General features: G+C 54.0%; 1 protein-coding gene across 3 annotated transcripts in view; it reads right to left on the bottom strand.

Moving 5' to 3' along the window:
- USP24 (ubiquitin specific peptidase 24) overlaps positions 1–22,425 on the bottom strand; it is a 229,752-nt gene that overhangs the window by 5,702 nt on the left and 201,625 nt on the right. For all 3 annotated transcript variants that reach the window (XM_075320429.1, XM_075320432.1, XM_075320431.1), the window contains exons 65-66: positions 19,528–19,614; positions 19,343–19,453 (exon numbers count right to left, since the gene is read on the bottom strand). In XM_075320429.1, the coding sequence (XP_075176544.1) occupies positions 19,343–19,453; positions 19,528–19,614 (198 nt within the window). The remainder of the gene's footprint in view (positions 1–19,342; positions 19,454–19,527; positions 19,615–22,425) is intronic.

The following is a 22,425-nucleotide window of genomic DNA, read 5'->3' as shown; positions in this document are numbered from 1 at the left end:
TTTGATGTCTATTGACGCTAGAAAATCTCCTTGAGACATTGAGGCAATGACAGAGCGGAGGGATTCCATCCGGAACCGCCTGGTTTTTACGTGCTTGTTGAGCAGTTTTAGGTCCAGAACAGGACGGAACGAGCCGTCCTTTTTTGGTACCACAAACAGATTGGAGTAAAAACCTTGACCTCGTTCCTGAAGAGGAACAGGGATCACCACTCCTTCTGCCCTTAGAGAGCATACCGCTTGCAGAAGGGCATCGGTTCGGTCGGGAGGTGGAGAAGTTCTGAAGAACCGAGGCGGAGGACGAGAACTGAACTCTATCCTGTACCCGTGGGACAAAACGTCTGTTACCCACCGGTCCTTGACCTGTGGCAGCCAAATGTCGCAAAAGCGGGAGAGTCTGCCACCGACCGATGATGCGGAGGGAGGAGGCTGAAAGTCATGAGGTAGCCGCCTTGGAAGCGGTTCCTCCGGTTGCTTTCTTTGGGCGTGAGTGAGCCCGCCAGGAATCTGAGCTCCTCTGCTCCTTCTGAGTCCCCTTGGACGAGGACTGTCCTCTCCTCTGTTGAGGTTTGCTTGATCTGGGCTGGGGTAAGGAAGAATCCTTACTCTTCGACTGTTTAATGATTTCAGCTAATTGCTCACCAAACAGTCTGTCTCCAGATAATGGTAAACTGGTTAAGCATTTTTTGGAAGCAGAATCTGCTTTCCATTCCTTTAACCACAAGGCTCTGCGCAAAACCACAGAGTTGGCGGACGCCATAGAGGTACGGCTCGTGGAGTCTAGGACCGCATTGATAGCGTAAGTCGCAAACGCAGACATTTGCGAGGTTAAGGACGCCACTTGCGGCACTGATGGACGTATGAGAGAGTCCACCTGCTCCAGACCAGCTGAAATAGCTTGGAGTGCCCACACGGCCGCGAATGCTGGAGCAAACGACGCGCCGATAGCTTCATAGACCGATTTCAACCAAAGGTCCATCTGTCTGTCATTGGCATCTTTTAGTGAAGCCCCATCTTCCACTGCAACTATGGACCTAGCCGCAAGTCTGGAGATTGGGGGGTCCACTTTTGGACACTGGGTCCAGCGTTTGACCACGTCAGGGGGAAAGGGATAGCGTGTATCCTTAAGACGTTTGGAGAAACGCTTGTCTGGATGAGTATGGTGTTTCTGGACTGCTTCTCTGAAGTCAGAGTGGTCCAAAAAAGTACTCAATTTACGCTTGGGATACCTGAAATGGAATTTCTCCTGCTGTGCAGCTGCCTCCTCCGCTGAAGGGGCTGGGGGAGAAATATCCAACAGTCTATTGATGGCCGCTATAAGATCATTTACCATAGCGTCACCATCAGGAGTATCCAGATTGAGAGCGGTCTCAGGATTAGACTCCTGATCAGCTACCTCTGCCTCATCATACAGAGAAGCCTCTCGCTTAGACCCTGACCAGTGTGATGACGTCGAGGGTCTTTCCCAGCGAGCTCGCTTAGGCTGCCTGGGACTGTCGTCCGAGTCAGAGCCGTCAGCCTGTGATGCCTGAGACCCCCTTGTAGCCTGGACTAGTTCCAACTGAGGGGGACCGGGGAACATTGCATCAACAGTGTCCATGGTCTGAGTGACCGGCCTGGACTGCAAAGTTTCAAGAATTTTTGACATAGTCACAGACATCTTATCAGCAAAAACTGCAAACTCTGTCCCCGTCACTGGGGCAGGGTTCACAGGCGTCTCTGCCTGGGCCACTACCACCATAGGCTCCGGCTGACGAAGTGGCACAGGGACCGAACATTGCACACAATGGGGGTCAGAGGAACCTGCCGGTAGATCAGCCCCACATGCGGTACAGGCAGCATATAAAGCCTGTGCCTTGGCACCCTTGCTTTTTGCGGATGACATGCTGTTGTCTCCTCAGAGCAATAGGGTATAAGCCAAGAAGCGACCGTACAGTGCAATATATAGGTACAGACAAAAAGTACACTAAATAACACTGTGGCACTAGTGGGGTCAGCACTTTTGTGCTGCTTACCGCCCGCTAAACAGCGGGTGTGTGGTCGCCAGAATCCCTTGTCTGGGTCTCCCAGGGCTATGTCCGTTCTCCAGCTCAGACTGCATGCAGGAATGGCTGCCAGCGTCCTGTGAAGAGGGGCGGGCCGTGGGCGTGCTGCAGACAAAAAGCGGGAAACTGGCGTCCCACTGTGCCCAGTGAGAGGGCTGGAGTATGTAAATAAGACTCCAGCCCTCGGCGCTGACTATTGTACAGCGTCTCTCCCCTTCCGTGATTGACAGGGTTGGGGGCGGGAACGAAGCGGAGCTAGGCCGCAAAAGCCGGGGACTAGATTTATGAGCGCTGCCGCCGTAAAAGCGCGGTCAGCGCGAGTCCCCGGCGCACTACAAGTCTCAGCTGCGCCGCCGCTCCAGGGGCGGTCGGCGCGGTAGTTCCCAACACAGAAAAGTCACTCAGCAAAGCTGTAGTGACTAAGACCCATGCGCACAGCGCTAGTGTCCCCGGCGCACTAGAACACCCAGCAACACTGGCGTGTGTCTGTGCCTGTCTGTACGGGGACACAGAGTACCTGAATGTTGCAGGGCCATGTCCCTGACGGCACTCAGCTCCGTATCCAGCAGGATCTCCGGGTCTGTGGATGGAGCCCGGCCTCAGAGTCTGGAGGCCGTTAAGATCCCACTTCCCCAGAGCCCTTCAGTGGGATGGGGAAGGAAAGCAGCATGTGGGCTCCAGCCTCCGTACCCGCAATGGGTACCTCAACCTTAACAAACACCGCCGACACAAAGTGGGGTGAGAAGGGAGCATGCTGGGGGCCCTAGTATGGGCCCTCTTTTCTTCCATCCGACATAGTCAGCAGCTGCTGCTGACTAAACAGTGGAGCTATGCGTGGATGTCTGACCTCCTTCGCACAAAGCTTGAAAACTGAGCATCCCGTGTTCCCACGGGGGGTGTATAGCCAGAAGGGGAGGGGCCTTACACTTTTTAGTGTAATGCTTTGTGTGGCCTCCGGAGGCAGTAGCTATACACCCAATCGTCTGGGTCTCCCAATGGAGCGCCGAAGAAAGCCACTTTCTGTGATAGTCGAGAAAGTGAAACATCCCTCAGAGGCTCGAAGGGCGGCTTCTGGAGGGCAACTAGTACCCTGTTCAGATCCCATGGATCTAACGGCCGCTTGTACGGGGGTACGATATGACAAACCCCCTGCAGGAACGTGCGCACCTTAGAAAGTCGTGCTAGACGCTTCTGAAAAAAGACGGATAGCGCCGAGACTTGCCCTTTAAGGGAGCCGAGCGACAAACCTTTTTCTAACCCAGATTGCAGGAAAGAAAGAAAAGTAGGCAATGCAAATGGCCAGGGAGACACTCCCTGAGCAGAGCACCAGGATAAGAATATCTTCCACGTTCTGTGGTAGATCTTAGCAGACGTGGGCTTCCTAGCCTGTCTCATGGTGGCAACGACCCCTTGGGATAATCCTGAAGACGCTAGGATCCAGGACTCAATGGCCACACAGTCAGGTTCAGGGCCGCAGAATTCCGATGGAAAAACGGCCCTTGGGACAGTAAATCTGGTCGGTCTGGTAGTGCCCACGGTTGGCCGACCGTGAGATGCCACAGATCCGGGTACCACGACCTCCTCGGCCAGTCTGGAGCGACGAGTATGACGCGGCTGCAATCGGATCTGATCTTGCGTAGCACTCTGGGCAAGAGTGCCAGAGGTGGAAACACATAAGGGAGCCGGAACTGCGACCAATCTTGCACCAAGGCGTCTACCGCCAGAGCACTTTGATCGCGAGACCGCGCCATGAAGGTCGGGACCTTGTTGTTGTGCCGAGACGCCATTAAGTCGACGTCCGGCACCCCCCAGCGGCAACAGATTTCCTGAAACATGTCCGGGTGAAGGGACCACTCCCCTGCGTCCATACCCTGGCGACTGAGGAAGTCTGCTTCCCAGTTTTCCACGCCCGGGATGTGAACCGCGGATATGGTGGATGCTCTGTCCTCCACCCACATCAGAATCCGCCGGACTTCCTGGAAGGCTTGCCGACTGCGTGTCCCTCCTTGGTGGTTGATGTATGCCACCGCTGTGGAGTTGTCCGACTGAATTCGGATCTGCTTTCCTTCCAGCCACTGCTGGAAGGCTAGTAGGGCCAGATACACTGCCCTGATTTCCAGAACATTGATCTGAAGGGTGGACTCCTGCTGAGTCCACGTACCCTGAGCCCTGTGGTGGAGAAGAAGGGAATTTTGTTACTTACCGTAAATTCCTTTTCTTCTAGCTCTTATTGGGAGACCCAGACGATTGGGGTATAGCTACTGCCCTCCGGAGGCCACACAAAGCACTACACTAAAAAGTGCAAGGCCCCTCCCCTTCTGGCTATACCCCCCCGTGACATCACGGGTTCTCCAGTTTTAGTGCCAAAGCAAGAAGGAGGAAGCCAATAACTGGTTTAAACAAATTAACTCCGAATAACGTCGGAGAACTGAAAAACCGTTCAACATGAACAACATGTGTACCCGCAAACAACAAAAAAATCCCGAAGGACAACAGGGCGGGTGCTGGGTCTCCCAATAAGAGCTAGAAGAAAAGGAATTTACGGTAAGTAACAAAATTCCCTTCTTCTTCAGCGCTCTATTGGGAGACCCAGACGATTGGGACGTCCAAAAGCTGTCCCTGGGTGGGTAAAGAAATACCTCATGTTAGAGCTGCAAGACAGCCCTCCCCTATGGGGAAGCCACTGCCGCCTGCAGGGCTCTTCTACCTAGGCTGGCGTCCGCCGAAGCATAGGTATGCACCTGATAATGTTTGGTGAAAAAATGTGCAGGCTCGACCAGGTAGCTGCCTGGCACACCTGTTGAGCCGTAGCCTGGTGTCGTAATGCCCAGGACGCACCTACGGCTCTGGTAGAATGGGCCTTCAGCCCTGAAGGAACCGGAAGCCCCGCAGAACGGTAGTCTTCAAGAATTGGTTCTTTGATCCATCGAGCCATGGTGGCTTTAGAAACCTGCAACCCCTTGCGCGTACCAGCGACAAGGACAAAAAATGCATCAGAGCGGCGCATGGGCGCCGTGCGGGAAATGTAGATTCTGAGTGCTCTCCCCAGAACTAACAACTGTAAATCCTTTTCATACCGGAGAACCGGATGAGAACAAAAGGAAGGTAAGGATATATCCTGATTAAGAAGAAACGCGGATACAACCTTAGGGAGAAACTCGTGAATAGGGCGCAGCACCACCTTGTCCTGGTGGAATACTAGGAAGGGAGCCTTGAATGACAGAGCCGCCAGCTGAGACACTCGCCGAAGCGACGTGATCGCAACCAGAAAGGCCACTTTCTGTGACAGGCGCGAAAGGGAAACTTCCCTCAGAGGCTCGAAAGGCGGCTTCTGGAGAGCAACTAGTACCCTGTTCAGATCCCATGGATCTAACGGCCGCTTGTACGGGGGCACAATATGACAAACCCCCTGTAGTAACGTGCGCACCTTAGGAAGACGTGCTAGACGCTTCTGAAAAGAACACGGATAGTGCCGAGACTTGCCCTTAAAGGGAGCCGAGCGACCAACCTCTTTCCCAACCAGATTGCAGGAGGGAAGGCAAAGTAGGCAATGCCGATGGCCAGGGAGACACTCCCTGAGCAGAACACTAAGATAAGAATATCTTCCACGAGTTGTGGTAGATCTTGGTAGACCGCGGCTGGCTAGCCCGTCTCATGGTGGCAATGACGTCGTGCTCACGGTCGACCGACGGTGAGGTGCCACAGATCTCGGTACCACGACCTCCCCGGCCAGTTTGGGGCGACGAGGATGGTGTGGCAGCAATCGGTAGCTGGAACTGTGACCAATCCTGAGCCAAGGCGCCTGTCGCCAGAGCTCTTTGATCGTAAGACCGCGTCATGAAAATCGGGACCTTGTTGTTGCCGAGAAGCCATGACGTCGACGTCCGTCTTCATCCTGCGGCTACAGATTTCTTGAAAACAAACGGGTGCAGAGCCCATTCCCCTGCGTCCACGCCCTGGCGACTGAGGAAGTCTGCTTCCTAGTGTTGTACGCCCGGGATATGAACAGCTGATATGGTGTATGCTCTGTCTTCTACCCATAGCAGAATCCGCCGGACCTCTTGGGAGGCTTGTCGACTGCGTAGTCCGCCTTGGTGGTTGGTGTATGCCACCGCTGTGGATAGTCCGACTGAATTCGGATCTATTTGCATTCCAGCCACTGCAGGAAGGCTTGCAGTGCAAGATACACTGCCCAGAGCTCCAGACCACTGAGTTGAAGAGTGGACTCCTCTGAAGACGGTCTTTGACCGTCTGGAAAAGTGACACGTTCCTGTGTAGGGACATCGACTTCCCTCCCATAAGCGAAGAATGTGCTATTGAGGCGGACGCAGATGAAACTGCGTGAAAAAAGCTCGCCTCTGGATGAGGCGCCTCCTTGAAGGAGAGACTGCCCCCTCGTCTGTAGTGAACGCTGTTTGTCCAGCGGAAGCTTCACTATCGCTGAGAGAGTGTGAAAACTCTCCAGGAGATGCCAGCGATTGGGTTCAACCTTGAAAAGTTGAAGACCCACCCGAAACTCTGGGAAGGGTCCAGCGCCATGTTCAGGTTGTGTTGGCATGCTTCTAAAGGAGAGTGCCTTGACCAGTAGATTGCCCAAGTAAAGGATCACAGAGTGACCGTGAGAGCGCGGGACTGCTCCCTCTGCTGCCACGAACTTGGTGAACACCCGTGGGGCTGTCGCCAGCCAAAGGGTATGGCTACGAAACGAAATATTCTCGTCTTTAATAACGAATCGTAGCCAACGCCGGTGCCTCGGAGCAATCGGCACGTGTAGATAAGCATCCTGATGTCTATTGATGTTAGGAAAACTCCTTGAGACAGAGAGGCAATGACGGAGCGGAGTGATGCCATCCGGAACCGCCTGGTTTTCACGTGCTTGTTAAGCAGTATAAATTCCAGAACGGGACGGAAGGAGCCGTCCTATTTTGGCACCACGACCAGGTCGGAGCAAAATGCGTATCTGGTTCCTGAAGAGGAACAGGGATTACCGCTCTTTCCGCCTGCAGAAGAGCCTCGGCTCGGTCGGTGCGGTAGTTTGAAAACAAACTGACTCTCACTCACAGGCCCTTGACCTGCGGTAGGTAAATGCCGCTAAAGCGGGGGAGTCTGCCCCCCCGCGGTTGCGGAGTGAGAGGGCTGAAAATTATGAGGAAAAACACTTTGGTAGCGGGTCCTCCGGCTGCCTTCCCCGGGCGTGATTGAGCCCGCTAGGAATCTATGCCCTTCTGGGCTTTTTGAGTCGTCTTGGATAGTTGAATGATTTCATTCAACCCTTACCAACAGACTATCACTAGATAAAGGCAACCTGGTTAAGCACTTCGTTGGAAGCAGCCTCTGTTCCAATCTCTCAACTACTAGCCTCTGCGTAAAAACACGGAGTTGGCGGATGCCACTGACGTCCGGCTCGTAGAGTCTCGGACAGCAATAACAGCATGATTCGCCATGCCGACATTGCGAGTTAAAGACGCTGCTGGGACCGAGAGTACCTGTGACAGCGACCCCCTGCGCAATACTAGCTGAAATAGCTTGGAGTGCCTTCACGGCTGCGACTGCCGGAGCAACCGACCTGCCGATAGCTTCATAGACAGATTGCAACCAGAGGCCAATCTGCCTGTCAATGGCATTTTGAAGTGAAGTCCTATCCACCACTACAACTATAGATCTAGCTGCAAGCATGGAGATTGGGGTATCCACATTTGGATACTGGGTCTAGCGCTTGACCACGTCAGGGGGGAGCGACACGTGTCTCATTAATACGGTCGGAGAAACGCTTATCTTGATAAGCGTGTCGTTTCTGGACTGCTTCTCTGGAGTCAGAGTGCTAAACAAGTACTCAATATACGCTTGAGATACTGAAATAGAGATTTCTCTTGCTGTGAAGCTGACCCCTCCACTGGAGGAGTTGAGGGAGAAATACCCAACCTTTCGTTGATGGACGCAATAAGATTATTCACTATAGCGTCACCATCCGGTGTATCCGGATTGAGAGCGGTCTCAGGATCAGAGTCCTGAACAGCTACGTCTGCCTCAACGTACAGAGAGTACTCCAGCTGGGACCTTGACCAGTGATGGAGTCGAGGGCTAATCCCAGCGAGCCCGCTTAGGCCATCTGGGACTGTCGACCGTGTCGGATGCCTGCTCTCTGGGATGCCTGGAATCACTCTGGCGCCTTGAGATGCTCCAAATCAGGGCGGCCAGGGTCATTGCAACCATATTGCCCACGGTCTGCTTGGGGTGCAAAGTCTGTAAGATGTCAGTCATAGTCACAGACAATATATCAGCGGAAAAACTGCAACTTCGTCCCTGTCTCTGGACAGAGATCACAGGTGGTTCTTTTGGCCACATATAGCAGAGACCCCGGTTGAGCAATTGCACGCACTGGGGGTCCTGGAACCGTATGACATGCAGTACAAGCAGCATAGAAAGCCCGTGCATTGGCAACTTGTCTTTTTCTGCTGTTGTTGTCTAGCTAAGAGCCTAGCCGAGGATAGCGACCGTACAGTGAATAGTCATACAAGCATGAAGTACAAATAAACACTTCAGTACATGTAGTACACGCAGCATTGAAAACTTGTGGCTTGGCACATTTGCTCTTCTGCTGCTGTTGTCTATTTATCTAGGAGCATGAGACAAGGATAGCGACATACAGTGAATGTATAGCATACAAGCCTGACAGTAAACACTGCAGCCCATGCAATCCAAGCAGCATTGAAAGCTTGCGCGTTAGCACCCTAGCCTTTCTGCTGCTGTTGTCTATTTATCCAGGAACATTAGCCAAGGATAGCGACATACAGTGAATGTATAGCATACAAGCATGACAGTAAACACTGCAGCCCATGCAAGTCAAGCAGCATTGAAAACTTGTGCCGTAGCACCATTGCTCTACTGCTGCTTTTGTCTGTTTATCTGGGCGCATTAGCCAAGAATAGCGACATACAGTGAATGTATAGCATAACAATAAACCGTGCAGCACATGCAAGCGAAGCAGCATTGAAAGCTTGTGCCTTAGCACAAATTGCTCTACTGCTACTGTTGCCCAATCTGACAGTAAACACTGCAGCACATGCAAACGACGAAGCATTGAAAGCTTGTGCCTCAGCAGCATTGCTTATTTGCTGCTGTTGCCCAGAATAGCGACAGTACAGTACAGTGCATAGCATATCAGCACACAGTCCAAAAGCCCACTTCAGCATTAGTGGTGTCAGTACTGCTTACCGCCCGCACAAGAGCGGGTGTGAGGTCGCCCAAAAACCTGTGACTGGTTCCGTTCTCCCAGAGTGGAAACCATAATGGCTGCCGGCTTCTCTTCCCCGTCCTGTGCAGAGGGGCGGGCCGTGGGCGAGCCCCAGCCAAGAGCGGGAACCCGGCGTCTCACTGTGTTCAGTGAGAGGGGGCTGGAGAATGCAAAGCAGACTCCAGCTCCCTGCGCTGAGCTTCTGTACAGCGTCCCGCCCCTCCTCTGACTGGCAGGGCTGGGGCGGGAACGAAACGAAAGCTAGGCCGCAAAGCCGGGGACTCGAGTAATAAGCGCGGCCGTCCTATGTGCACGGCCGACGCCGAAGTCCCCCGGCGCACCACAAGTCCCAGCCGCGCCACAATGTAAAAAACAATCAGCAGCGGCCGGCGCGGCCGTTTTCAATACATAAATTCACTCAGCAAAGCTGCAGTGAATAATAGCACCAGCGCTCCGCGCTGTTGTCCCCGGCGCACTAACACTCCCAGCAATGCTGGTGTGTGTGTGCGCGCTTGCCCGGGGACACAGAGTACCTTGATGTAGCAGGGCCCTGTCCCTGACGATACTCAGCTCCATATCCAGCAGGTTCTTTTGGGTCTGTGGATGGAGCTCGGTCTCTGTGCCTGGAGACCGGTAAGATCCCACTTCACCCAGAGCCCCTCATGGGGATGGGGAAGGAAAACAGCATGTGGGCTCCGGCCTCTGTACTAGCAATAAGTACCTCAACCTTACAACACCATCCACGGGTGAGAAGGGAGCATGCTGGGGGCCCTATATGGGCCCTCTTTTCTTCCATCCGACATAGTCAGCAGCTACTGCTGACTAAAATCTGTGGAGCTATGCATGGATGTCTGACCTCCTTCGCACACAAAGCTAAAACTGGAGAACCCGTGATGTCACGGGGGGGTATAGCCAGAAGGGGAGGGGCCTTGCACTTTTTAGTGTAGTGCTTTGTGTGGCCTCCGGAGGGCAGTAGCTATACCCCAATCGTCTGGGTCTCCCAATAGAGCGCTGAAGAAAAACTGCTCCCCACCCTGACAGACTCGCGTCTGTCGTGACTACTGCCCAGGATGGGGGTAGGAAGGATCTTCCCTGTGATAATGAGGTGGGAAGAAGCCACCATTGCAGAGAGTCCTTGGCCGTCTGGGAAAGGGAGACTTCCCTGTCCAGGGATGTTGACTTCCCGTCCCATTGGCGGAGAATGTCCCACTGAAGTGGGCGCAGATGAAACTGCGCAAACGGGACTGCCTCCATTGCTGCCACCATCTTCCCTAGGAAGTGCATGAGGCGCCTTAAGGGGTGCGACTGACCTTGAAGGAGAGACTGCACCCCTGTCTGTAGTGACCGCTGCTTGTCCAGCGGAAGCTTCACTATCGCTGAGAGAGTATGAAACTCCATGCCAAGATACGTTAGTGATTGGGTCGGTGACAGATTGGACTTTGAAAAGTTGATGATCCACCCGAAAGTCTGGAGAGTCTCTAGCGCAACATTCAGGCTGAGTTGGCATGCCTCTTGAGAGGGTGCTTTTACAAGCAGATCGTCTAAGTAAGGGATCACCGAGTGTCCCTGAGAGTGCAAGATTGCTACCACTGCCGCCATGACCTTGGTGAAAACCCGTGGGGCTGTCGCCAGACCAAATGGCAGAGCTACGAATTGAAGATGGTCGTCTCCTATCACGAAACGTAGAAAGCGTTGGTGCTGTGTAGCAATCGGCACGTGGAGATAAGCATCTTTGATGTCTATCGATGCAAGGAAATCTCCTTGAGACATTGAGGCAATGACGGAGCGGAGGGATTCCATCCGGAACCGCCTGGCGTTCACATGCTTGTTGAGCAGTTTTAGGTCCAGAACAGGACGGAATGAGCCGTCCTTTTTTGGCACCACAAAGAGATTGGAGTAAAAACCTTTCCCTTGTTCCTGAAGAGGAACAGGGATCACCACTCCTTCTGCTCTTAGAGAGCCCACCGCCTGCAGAAGGGCATCTGCTCGGTCGGGATGTGGGGAAGTTCTGAAGAACCGAGGCGGAGGACGAGAACTGAACTCTATCCTGTACCCGTGAGACAAAATGTCTGTTACCCACCGGTCCTTGACCTGTGGCAGCCAAATGTCGCAAAAGCGGGAGAGCCTGCCACCGACCGAGGATGCGGAGAGAGGAGGCCGAAAGTCATGAGGCAGCCGGCTTGGAAGCGGTTCCTCCGGTTGCTTTCTTGGGGCGTGAGTGAGCCCGCCAGGCATCTGAGCTCCTTTGCTCCTTCTGAGTCCCTTTGGACGAGGAGAATTGGGGCTTGCCCGAGCCTCGAAAGGACCGAAACCTCGACTGCCACTTCCTCTGTTGAGGTTTGCTTGATCTGGGCTGGGGTAAGGAGGAGTCCTTACCCTTGGACTGTTTAATGATTTCAGCCAATTGCTCACCAAACAGTCTGTCTCCAGATAGTGGCAAGCTGGTTAAACATTTCTTGGAAGCAGAATCTGCTTTCCATTCCTTTAACCACAAGGCTCTGCGCAAAACCACAGAGTTGGCGGACGCCATTGAGGTACGGCTCGTAGAGTCCAGTACCGCATTGATAGCGTAGGTCGCAAACGCAGACATTTGCGTAGTTAAGGACGCCACTTGCGGCACTGCTGGACGTATGATAGAGTCCACCTGTGCCAGACCAGCGGAAATAGCTTGGAGTGCCCACACGGCCGCGAATGCTGGAGCAAACGACGCGCCGATAGCTTCATAGACAGATTTCAACCAAAGGTCCATCTGTCTGTCATTGGCGTCTTTAAGTGAAGCCCTATCCTCCACTGCAACTATGGATCTAGCCGCAAGCCTGGATATTGGGGGATCCACCTTTGGACACTGGGTCCAGCGTTTGACCACGTCAGGGGGAAAGGGATAACGTGTATCCTTAAGACGTTTGGAGAAACGCTTGTCTGGATAAGCATGATGTTTCTGGACTGATTCTCTGAAGTCAGAGTGGTCCAGAAAAGTACTCAATTTACGCTTGGGATACCGGAAATGGAACTTCTCCTGCTGTGCAGCTGCCTCCTCTGCTGAAGGGGCTGGGGGAGAAATATCCAACAGTCTATTGATGGCCGCTATAAGGTCATTTACCATAGCGTCACCATCAGGGGTATCTAGATTGAGAGCGGTGTCAGGATTAGATTCCTGATCACCCACCTCTGTCTCCTCATACAGAGACTCTTCTCGCTGAGACCCTGACCAGTGTGATGACGTCGAGGGTCTTTCCCAGCGAGCCCGCTTAGGCTGCCTGGGACTGTCATCCGAGTCAGAGTCTTCAGCCTGTGATGCCTGGGACCCCCTTGAAGTACGGATTAGTTCCAACTGAGGGGGACCGGGGAGCATAGACACAGCAGTGTCCATGGTCTGAGTAACTGGCCTGGACTGCAAGGTCTCCAGGATTTTTGTCATAGTCACAGACATCTTATCAGCAAAAATTGCAAATTCTGTCCCCGTCACCGGGGCAGGGTTCACAGGCGTCTCTGCCTGGGCCACTACTACCATAGACTCTGGCTGCCGAAGTGGCACAGGGATTGAACATTGCACACAATGGGGGTCATTGGAACCTGCCGGTAGATTAGCCCCACATGCGGCACAAGCAGTGCATACCGCCTGTGCCTTGGCACCCTTGCGTTTTGCGGATGACATGTTGTCTCCTCAGAGCAATATAGGGTATAAGCCAAGAAGCGACCGTACAGTGCAATATAAATATATATGGTACAGGGAAAAAGTGCACCAAATAACACTGTGGCACTAGTGGGGCCAGCACTTATGTGCAGCTTACCGCCCGCATAAACGCGGGTGTGTGGTCGCCAGAGCCCCTTGTCTGAGTCCCCCAGAGCCTGTGTCCGTTCTCCAGCCAGACTGCATGCAGGAATGGCTGCCGGCGTCCTGTGGAGAGGGGCGGGCCCTGGGCGTGTTGAGACCAAGAGCGGGAAACTTGCGTCCCCACTGTGCCCAGTGAGAGGGCTGGAGTATGTAAATAAGACTCCAGCCCTCGGCGCTGACTATAGAACAGCGTCTCTCCCCTTCCCTGACTGACAGGGTGGGGGCGGGAACGAAGCGGAGCTAGGCCGCAAAAGCCGGGGACTATATTTATGAGCGCTGCCGCCGTAAAAGCGCGGTCAGCGCGAGTTCCCGGCGCACTACAAGTCCCAGCCGCGCCGCCGCTCCCGGAGCGGCCGGCGCGGTAGTTCCCAACACATAAAATCACTCAGCTAAGCTGCAGTGACTCTAACCCGAGCGCGCAGCGCTACTGCCCCCGGCGCACTAGCACACCCAGCAAGTCTGGAGTGTGCGTGGCCTGTCTGTGCGGGGACACAGAGTACCTGAATGTTGCAGGGCCTTGTCCCTGACGGTACTCAGCTCCTCCAGCAGGGTCTCTGGGTCTGTGGATGGAGCCCGGCCTCAGGGTTTGGGGGCCGGTAAGATCCCACTTCCACAGAGCCCCTCAGGGGGATGGGGAAGGAAAACAGCATGTGGGCTCCAGCCTCCGTACCCGCAATGGGTACCTCAACCTTAACAAACCGCAAGTGGGGTGAGAAGGGAGCATGCTGGGGACCCTATATGGGCCCTCTTTTCTTCCATCCGATATAGTCAGCAGCTACTGCTGACTAAACAGTGGAGCTATGCGTGGATGTCTGACCTCCTTCGCACAAAGCTTGAAAACTGAGCAGCCCGTGATCCCACGGGGGGTGTATAGCCAGAAGGGGAGGGGCCTTACACTTTTTAGTGTAATGCTTTGTGTGGCCTCCGGAGGCAGTAGCTATACACCCAATCGTCTGGGTCTCCCAATGGAGCGCCGAAGAAAGGTGGTTTCTGAAGAGCCGTCAGCACCCTGTTAAGATCCCAAGGTTCCAACGGACGTTTGTAAGGTGGGACCATGTGGCAAACCCCCTGCAGGAACGTGCAGACCTGCGGAAGCCTGGCTAGACGCTGTTGAAAAAACACGGAGAGCGCCGACACTTGTCCCTTGAGAGAGCCGAGGGACAAACCCTTGTCCATTCCAGATTGTAGGAATGAAAGAAATGTGGGTAAAGCAAACGGCCATGGAGGAAAACCGTTATGAGAGCACCAGGATAAGAAGATTTGCCAAGACCTGTAATAGATTTTGGCGGACGTTGGCTTCCTGGCTTGTCTCATGGTGGCAATGACATCCTGAGATAACCCTGAAGACGCTAGGAGCCAGGACTCAATGGCCACACAGTCAGGTTGAGGGCCACAGAATTCAGATGGAAAAACGGCCCTTGTGACAGCAAGTCTGGGCAGTCTGGAAGCGCCCACGGTTGACCCACCGTGAGATGCCACAGATCCGGATACCACGACCGCCTCGGCCAGTCTGGAGCGACGAGAATGGCGCGACGGCAGTCGGACCGGATCTTGCGTAGTACTCTGGGCAGCATCGCCAGAGGGGGAAACACATATGGCAGTCGAAACTGCGACCAATCCTGGACCAGAGCGTCCGCTGCCAGAGCTCTGTGATCTTGAGACCGTGCCATGAAGGCCGGGACCTTGTTGTTGTGTCGTGACGCCATGAGATCGACATCCGGCGTTCCCCAGCGGCGACAGATCTCTCGAAACACGTCTGGGTGAAGAGACCATTCCCCCGCGTCCATGCCCTGACGACTGAGAAAATCTGCTTCCCAGTTTTCCGCGCCCGGGATGTGAACTGCGGAGATGGTGGAGCCTGTGACTTCCACCCACTGCAGAATCCGCCCGACTTCCTGGAAGGCTTGACGACTGCGAGGGCCGCCTTGGTGGTTGATGTAGGCGACGGCAGTGGCGTTGTCCGACTGAATTCGGATCTGCCTGCCCTCCAGCCACCGATGGAAGGCCAATAGGGCTAGATATACTGCCCTTATCTCCAGAATATTGATCTGAAGGGACGATTCCATTGGAGTTCAGGTTCCTTGAGCCCTGTGGTGGAGAAAAACCGCTCCCCAGCCTGACAGACTCGCGTCCGTGGTGACCACAGCCCAGGTTGGGGGGAGGAAGGATTTTCCCCGAGACAGAGATGTGGGTAGGAGCCACCACTGAAGTGATGTTTTGGCTGCAAGTGAAAGAGACATGTTCTTGTCGAGGGAAGCCGCACTCTTGTCCCATTTGCGAAGAATGTCCCATTGGCGTGGCCGTAGATGGAATTGCGCGAACGGCACTGCCTCCATAGCTGCAACCATCTTCCCCAGAAAGTGCATGAGGCGCCTTAAGGGGTGTGACTGACTCCGAAGAAGTGACTGCACCCCCGCCTGCAGAGAAAGCTGTTTGTCCCGCGGTAGCTTGACTAACGCTGGAAGGGTATGAAACTCCATCCCGAGGTAAGTCAGTGATTGGGTCGGCGTCAACTTGGATTTCGGGAAATTGATGATCCACCCGAACTGCTGGAGAGTCGCCAGAGTGACGGTAAGACTTCGTTGACACGCCACCCGAGAAGGGGCCCTGACTAGGAGATCGTCCAAGTATGGGATCACCGAGTGGCCCTGAGAGTGCAGGATGCCATGACTTTGGTGAAGACCCGTGGGGCTGTCGCCAGGCCGAAGGGCAATGCGACGAACTGGAGGTGTTCATCCCCGATGGCGAAACGCAGGAAACGTTGATGTTCGGGTGCGATCGGCACATGGAGATAAGCATCCTTGATGTCGATCGATGCTAGGAAGTCTCCTTGTGACATCGAGGCGATGACTGAGCGGAGAGATTCCATCCGAAACCGTCTGGTTCTCACATGTCTGTTGAGCAGCTTGAGGTCCAGAACGGGACGGCATGACCCGTCCTTTTTTGGCACCACGAACAAGTTGGAGTAAAATCCGCGACCACGTTCCTGAAGGGGAACGGGAATCACAACTCCTTCCATGTTTAGAGCGTCCACCACTTGAAAAAGTGCGTCGGCCTGTGCGGGGGGTGGGGAGGTTCTGAAAAAACGAGCCGTAGGTCAAGAGCTGAACTCTATCCTGTAACCATGAGACAGAATGTCTCTCACCCATCGGTCTTGAACGTGTGGCCACCAGGCGTCGCCAAAGCGGGAGAGCCTGCCACCGACCGAGGATGTGGCTAGATGAGGCCGAGAGTCATGAGCAGGCCGTCTTGGAGGCAGTGCCTCCTGCGGCCTTTTGGGGGCGTGACTTGGACCGCCACGCATAGGAGTTCCTCTGGCCTTTCTCCGGCCGGTTGGACGAAGAGGATTGGGGCTTGGCGGAAGGACGAAAGGACCGAAACCTCGATTGGATTTTTCTCTGCTGAGGTCTCTTAGGTTTGGACTGGGGTAAGGAGGAGTCCTTTCCCGAGTATTCCTTAAAAATCTCATCCAACCGTTCGCCAAACAAACGTTCGCCCGAAAAAGGCAAACCAGTTAAGAACCTTTTGGAAGCAGAGTCTGCTTTCCATTCGCGCAGCCACATGGCCCTACGGACTGCCACGGAGTTAGCGGATGCCACAGCCGTACTGCTAGCGGAGTCCAGGACGGCGTTCATGGCGTAGGACGAAAATGCTGATGCCTGAGAGGTCAAGGAAGACACATGCGGAGCAGAATTCCGCGTGACAGCATTAATCTCAGTCAGACATGCCGAGATTGCTTGGAGAGCCCACACAGCCGCAAAGGCCGGGGCAAAAGACGCGCCCGTGGCCTCATAAATAGACTTCACCAAGAGCTCTATCTGTCTGTCAGTAGCATCCTTCAGGGATGAGCCATCGGCAACAGACACAACGGACCTAGCAGCCAATCTAGAGACTGGCGGATCCACCTTGGGTGAGTGTGCCCAGCCCTTAACGACTTCAGGTGGAAAGGGATAACGCGTGTCAGAGTGCCTTTTAGCAAAACGCTTGTCCGGGACCGCTCTGGGCTTTTGGACAGCGTCCCTGAAGTTAGAGTGATCAAAGAACGTATTGCGCGTACGTTTGGGGAATCGAAATTGGTGTTTCTCCTGCTGAGAAACCGACTCCTCTACAGGTGGAGGCGGGGGAGAGAGATCCAACACCTGGTTGATGGACGAAATAAGATCATTTACTAAGGCGTCCCCCCTCAGGGGTATCAAGGTTGAGGGCGAAGTCAGGGTCAGAGCCCTGAGCTCCCACGTCCGCCTCGTCATCCTGAGAGTCCTCCAGCTGAGATCCAGAGCAGCGTGAGGAGGCCGGGGAAGAGTCCCAGCGAGGCCGCTTAGCCGGTCTGGGACTGCGATCCGGGCAGGAGTCCTCCGCCTGGGACCTAGGGGCTATCCTGGGAGCGCCCTGCGGCGCGGACCGAGAAGGCCCTGGAGGAGACAAACTAACAGGGGCCGGGGCCTGTGAAGAGCCCGGTCTGGACTGCAATGCCTCAAGGAGCTTAGATGACCATTTGTCCATAGACTGTGCAATGGATTGAGAAAGTGACAGAGAGTTTCTCCGCGAAAGAGTCCAATGACGGTGTCTCTGTCCCTGCAGCCTGCTCAGGAGGAGCAGGGGGATCTACATGAGCCGAGGGGCCCACAAGTGCCCTAGGCTCCGGCTGAGCAAGCGTGGCAGGAGTCGAGCATTGATCACAGTGAGGGTAGGTGGATCCCGCCGGCAACATAGCCCCACAAGAGGTACAGGCTGCGAAAAAAAACTGTGCCTTAGAGGCTTTGCTCCTTGTGGACGACATGCTGTAAGCAATGTGTCCCTTAGGAGAGCGACCACTGAGGGTATATAGGAAAGGGTTAAACAGCCGTTCCGAATATATATAATATATATATAAATATATATATCACGGCACCCTAGGTGTACTAGCACCGGGTGACCGGTGTGGCTTACCAACCGCTGGTGTCCTCCAGATTCCCTGTCGTGGGTCCCCCAGAGCTGTAGAGCTGTGCAGCTGCAGCATACACCGGCAGAATGCCAAACATGGCCGCCGGAGCTCTCAAGGGGGGAGTGGAGCCATGGGCGGCGCCGGCAAAAGGCGGGAATCTGGAGGCCCCATAGTGGTCAATGAGAGGGGAGGGGAGACATGCAAAGATGCTCCAGCCCTCTGTCGGTAATCCCGCCCTTACCCCTGACAAGCAGGCCCGGGGGCGGGATTTTTCGCGACTAGGCCGCGATGAAGCCGGGGACTAAATTTAAGGCCGTGTCCGACAAGCAGGCACGGCCGGCGCGGAAGTCCGATGAAAAAACAATGGACGGCGCTACTGGGGAGAAAGGCGACCTCTCTCCCCATACCGTGCCCCCATGGGGACACAGAGTACCTTGAAGGTGCAGGGCCCGATCCCTGGGGATGAAAACGCTCCGGTCCAGCAGGTTCCACCAGGGGCTGTGGATGGAGCACGGTCTCAGCATGTGAATGACCGATGAAGCTCCCATTTCTCCCAGAGCCGCATAAGGGATGGAGAAGGAGACGGCATGTGGCTGCAGCCTTTGTACCCGCAATGGGTACCTCAACAACACCGCCGACATAGTGGGGTGAGAAGGGAGCATGCCGGGGACCCCATAGGGGGACCTCTTTTCTTCCATTCGTCATACTATGTATGAGAAATCTTTTTTTTTTTTTTTTTCTATGAGTGGATGTGTGCCTCCTTCCACACAAAGCATAAAACTGAGGAGCCCGTGATCCACGGGAGGGTGTATAGGCAGAGGGGAGGGGTTAAACTTTTTTAAAAGTGTAATACTTTGTGTGGCCTCCGGAGGCAGAAGCTATACACCCAATTGTCTGAGTCTCCCAATGGAGCGACAAAGAAATATAAATATGAAATATATAATATTATATACACATACATACATATATACATATATCACCATCCTATTCAATGCATTTACCCCGGTGACCCCCTAACCCCCAAACCGCTGCAGTCAATTTTTGTACTTCCTATAAATTTTAAATGAGGTGTTAAAAGGCAAAAGAAAAAATTAGAAAAAAATATTTTTCTTTCACCATTTTTTTTTGTTGTGTTTTTATGGTGCTCATTGTGCAGTAAAAATGACCCGGCAACATAATACTTTGGGTTAGTACGATTACGGCGATACCAAAGGTGGTCCTGGTGGTGATCATGTGGCAGGACTGACCAATCGTCCCCAATCATCCATGTACCCCACCAATCACAGAGCGCGATATGAGCCCCGCACCTGCTGCATGCTCCGCTCTCCATTCTCATTGGCTGGACTGCTCTCCGAGCCATTGCTGCTTCCAGACTGGTCCTTCTCGTTCAGCAGGGCGGTGGCGTAGGCTAAGGTGTCCTGCAGAGAGACCGCAGTTAGTGGTGATATCATATAGCTTGGAGTCGATGTGACCACCCATATCGGTCCCCTACCTGTGCAGAGATGGTCCGCTGGAAAGTTTTGGCGGTGGATGTTTCGTTGGACACGTTGCTCTGTGGCGCCCAGCAGTGCTCCGACATCTGACAGAGAAATATCACCGCAGGGTAAATACGTTACACAAGTCTGAAGTGTTAGGCTATGTGCGCACGTTGCGTTCTGGAGTGACAAATATTCTGCAGCATTTTGAATGCAGTATGGATGCATTCTGGAGGCTTGCTCTACCGTAGACAGAGAGGGAAAAGCATCCAAAACACACAAAATAAGTGACATGTTGCTTTTTAGAATGCAGCGATTTTGTCAAAAATTTGGCATCCAAAACGTTGGGTTTTAAAAACGCAACGTGCGCATGGAATTTGCTAATTGTCATAGACTTTGCTGGGGACGCAAAAAAAGAAGATTTTTGTGTACTCACCTGTCACGAACCACCGGGGGGGTCACTCAGAAATCCCCCGCGCTGGCTACCAGTACGTCACAATCGGGGGGTAACAAGTGGGGGTCACCCCTCCTTTATACCTCCCGACCGACAGACAGAGCACGTGACGCGCTCTCTAGCGCCCCTCTTATAGTCAGGCCAATTATGGAATTGCCCGACAATAAGCAAGGAGGCCGCTATACTACTTATGCCGATTATTGAAGGGTCCCCGGTGAGAGTAGAATATATATTCCCCCGACCTCCGCGGGCGGAATATATAAAATCTCCCCGAATCTCACTGGCCTCCCCACAATAATCCTTGGCACAAACTCGCTGCCACCAACCGCTTCACGGTAACTATTAGCCGAACACACAGACGTGGGATTCAAGATCGAGATAACAGAACAGCCCAAGATTAATTATATAATTTAATCAGCCTAAAGCACACTAGAAACTACAATATATACAATAGGGAATCTACAGAATATACATAGGTCAGAGTACAGTTACAGATAAAGCATGGTTTACAAACAGGTATGCAATTCAATCAGTTACCTTGTGCGTCTGGCCACAGGGGGGCGCTGTAGACCAGGTTTCTAGGAACTCCCACAGATGTTTCCTGCACGTGACCCCCAGCGAAAGAACACTGGAAAATGGCCGAAGTAGGGTTATCAACCTGGGCAAATCCAGGTCCCCTCCTACCTTCGTGACCTCAGAGGGAGCACTGCTCCACCCCTGGCTGGAGTTATGGACAAAATCCACAACATGGAATATGGCCATAACTTGGCCTGGGAGCGTCGTAGGCGGACGCCAATGCTCTCATTGTGACAGTTATGAATTTAGCTACAGAATGAGAGGTTTCATGACTTGTCTACTAGTTCCACATTGGCTGATATCACGCCTGGGGTATTTCCCAAGCTCCCGCTCCCATAAAAAAGGTGTGCCAGCATCGTCCGCATGCGAAAACACCATTTTTATGGTTGCCGTATTTATCGGAAATATGGCTTGCGAGATATGAACCATTTTTTACTGGAGTCGTTCTGTCTGGCTAGTTCCAGAGCCTTATAATGAGATACAACTCTTGTTACAGGGTGACGGCAGGGAGTCATCCTGTGTCCTTTGTTCCCACATCACCTAATTTCCATATCACAGGAGATGGCCATGGGATGGGTTGCTAAACAAGTTGTGTGAAGGAAAGGGGGGGTGACACCAGGAGAGGGCTTCCTGACATAACTTGAATATCATGATTTATCGTCATATCTCCGGATTTACCTCACACCTCCCCCCTTTTGAGGGCGCTAGGGGGCAGCACACTCCGGTGTTCCCCCGTGCGCCCGTCCGCGACCTCTCCTTGTCGGGACAGCCCGTCTGCGTTACCGTGGTCACGGCCCCTTTTGTGGCGAATGGTGAAGTTGTATTGCTGGAGCGCAAGGCTCCATCGCAACAGTCGCCCATTCGTCCCAGAGACGGTGTGCAACCAGCTGAGGGGGTTGTGGTCCGTCTCCACGATGAAGTGGCGCCCGTATAGATAGGGTTGCAGACGCTGCAGGGCCCACACTATGGCCAGGCACTCCTTCTCCATTGTGGAATAGGCCACTTCCCTCGGTAACAGCTTCCTGCTCAGGTACAAGACTGGGTGCTCTTGGCTCGCAGAGTCCACCTGGCTGAGCACCGCACCGAGGCCGAAGTCACTGGCGTCGGTCTGTACTACAAACGGCCGCGTGAAGTCGGCTGCCTGTAGCACGGGCGGGCTGGACAGGGCGTCCTTTAGGGCCCGGAAGGCTGTCTCGCAGTCCATTGTCCAATCGACTGCAGAGGGCAGCTTCTTCTTGGTGAGGTCCGTCAGGGGCTTTGCCAGGCTACTATAGCATGGAACAAACCTCCTATAGTACCCAGCGGTCCCCAAGAAGGACATCACCTGCTTCTTGGTCCTGGGGGTGGGCCAGGATGCGATGGCCTCCACTTTCTCAGGCTCGGGCTTCAGTGTTCTTCCGCCTACCCGGTGACCGAGGTACTGGACCTCGCTCATGGCCAGCTGACACTTTCCCGGCTTGATGGTCAAACCTGCCCGGTGGATCCGCCTGAGCACCTGTGCTAGATGCTCTAGGTGGTCCTCCCAGGTGGGACTGAAGACGGCAATGTCATCCAGGTACGCGGCCGCGTACCCTTCAAGTCCCTTGAGCAGGGTGTTGACCATCCGCTGGAAGGTGGCAGGGGCATTCCTCATCCCGAATGGCATCACCGTGGACTCGTACAGTCCAAATGGGGTAATAAAGGCAGAGCGTTCCCTGGCCTTGCGAGTCAGGGGGATCTGCCAATATCCCCGGCTCAGGTCCATGATGGTCAGGTACTGAGCCCCGGCCAACTGATCGAGCAGGTCATCGATGCGTGGCATTGGGTACGCATCGGCGACCGTGACAGCATTGAGCCCCCTGTAGTCCACGCAGAACCGAGTGGTTCGGTCCTTCTTAGGGACGAG

Source organism: Anomaloglossus baeobatrachus, chromosome 8, assembly GCF_048569485.1.
Source record: "Anomaloglossus baeobatrachus isolate aAnoBae1 chromosome 8, aAnoBae1.hap1, whole genome shotgun sequence".
In the NCBI taxonomy this organism is placed as follows: Eukaryota; Metazoa; Chordata; class Amphibia; order Anura; family Aromobatidae; genus Anomaloglossus; species Anomaloglossus baeobatrachus.
The sequence above is the reverse complement of the archived record's forward strand: the minus strand, read 5'-3'. Positions and strand labels throughout refer to the sequence as shown.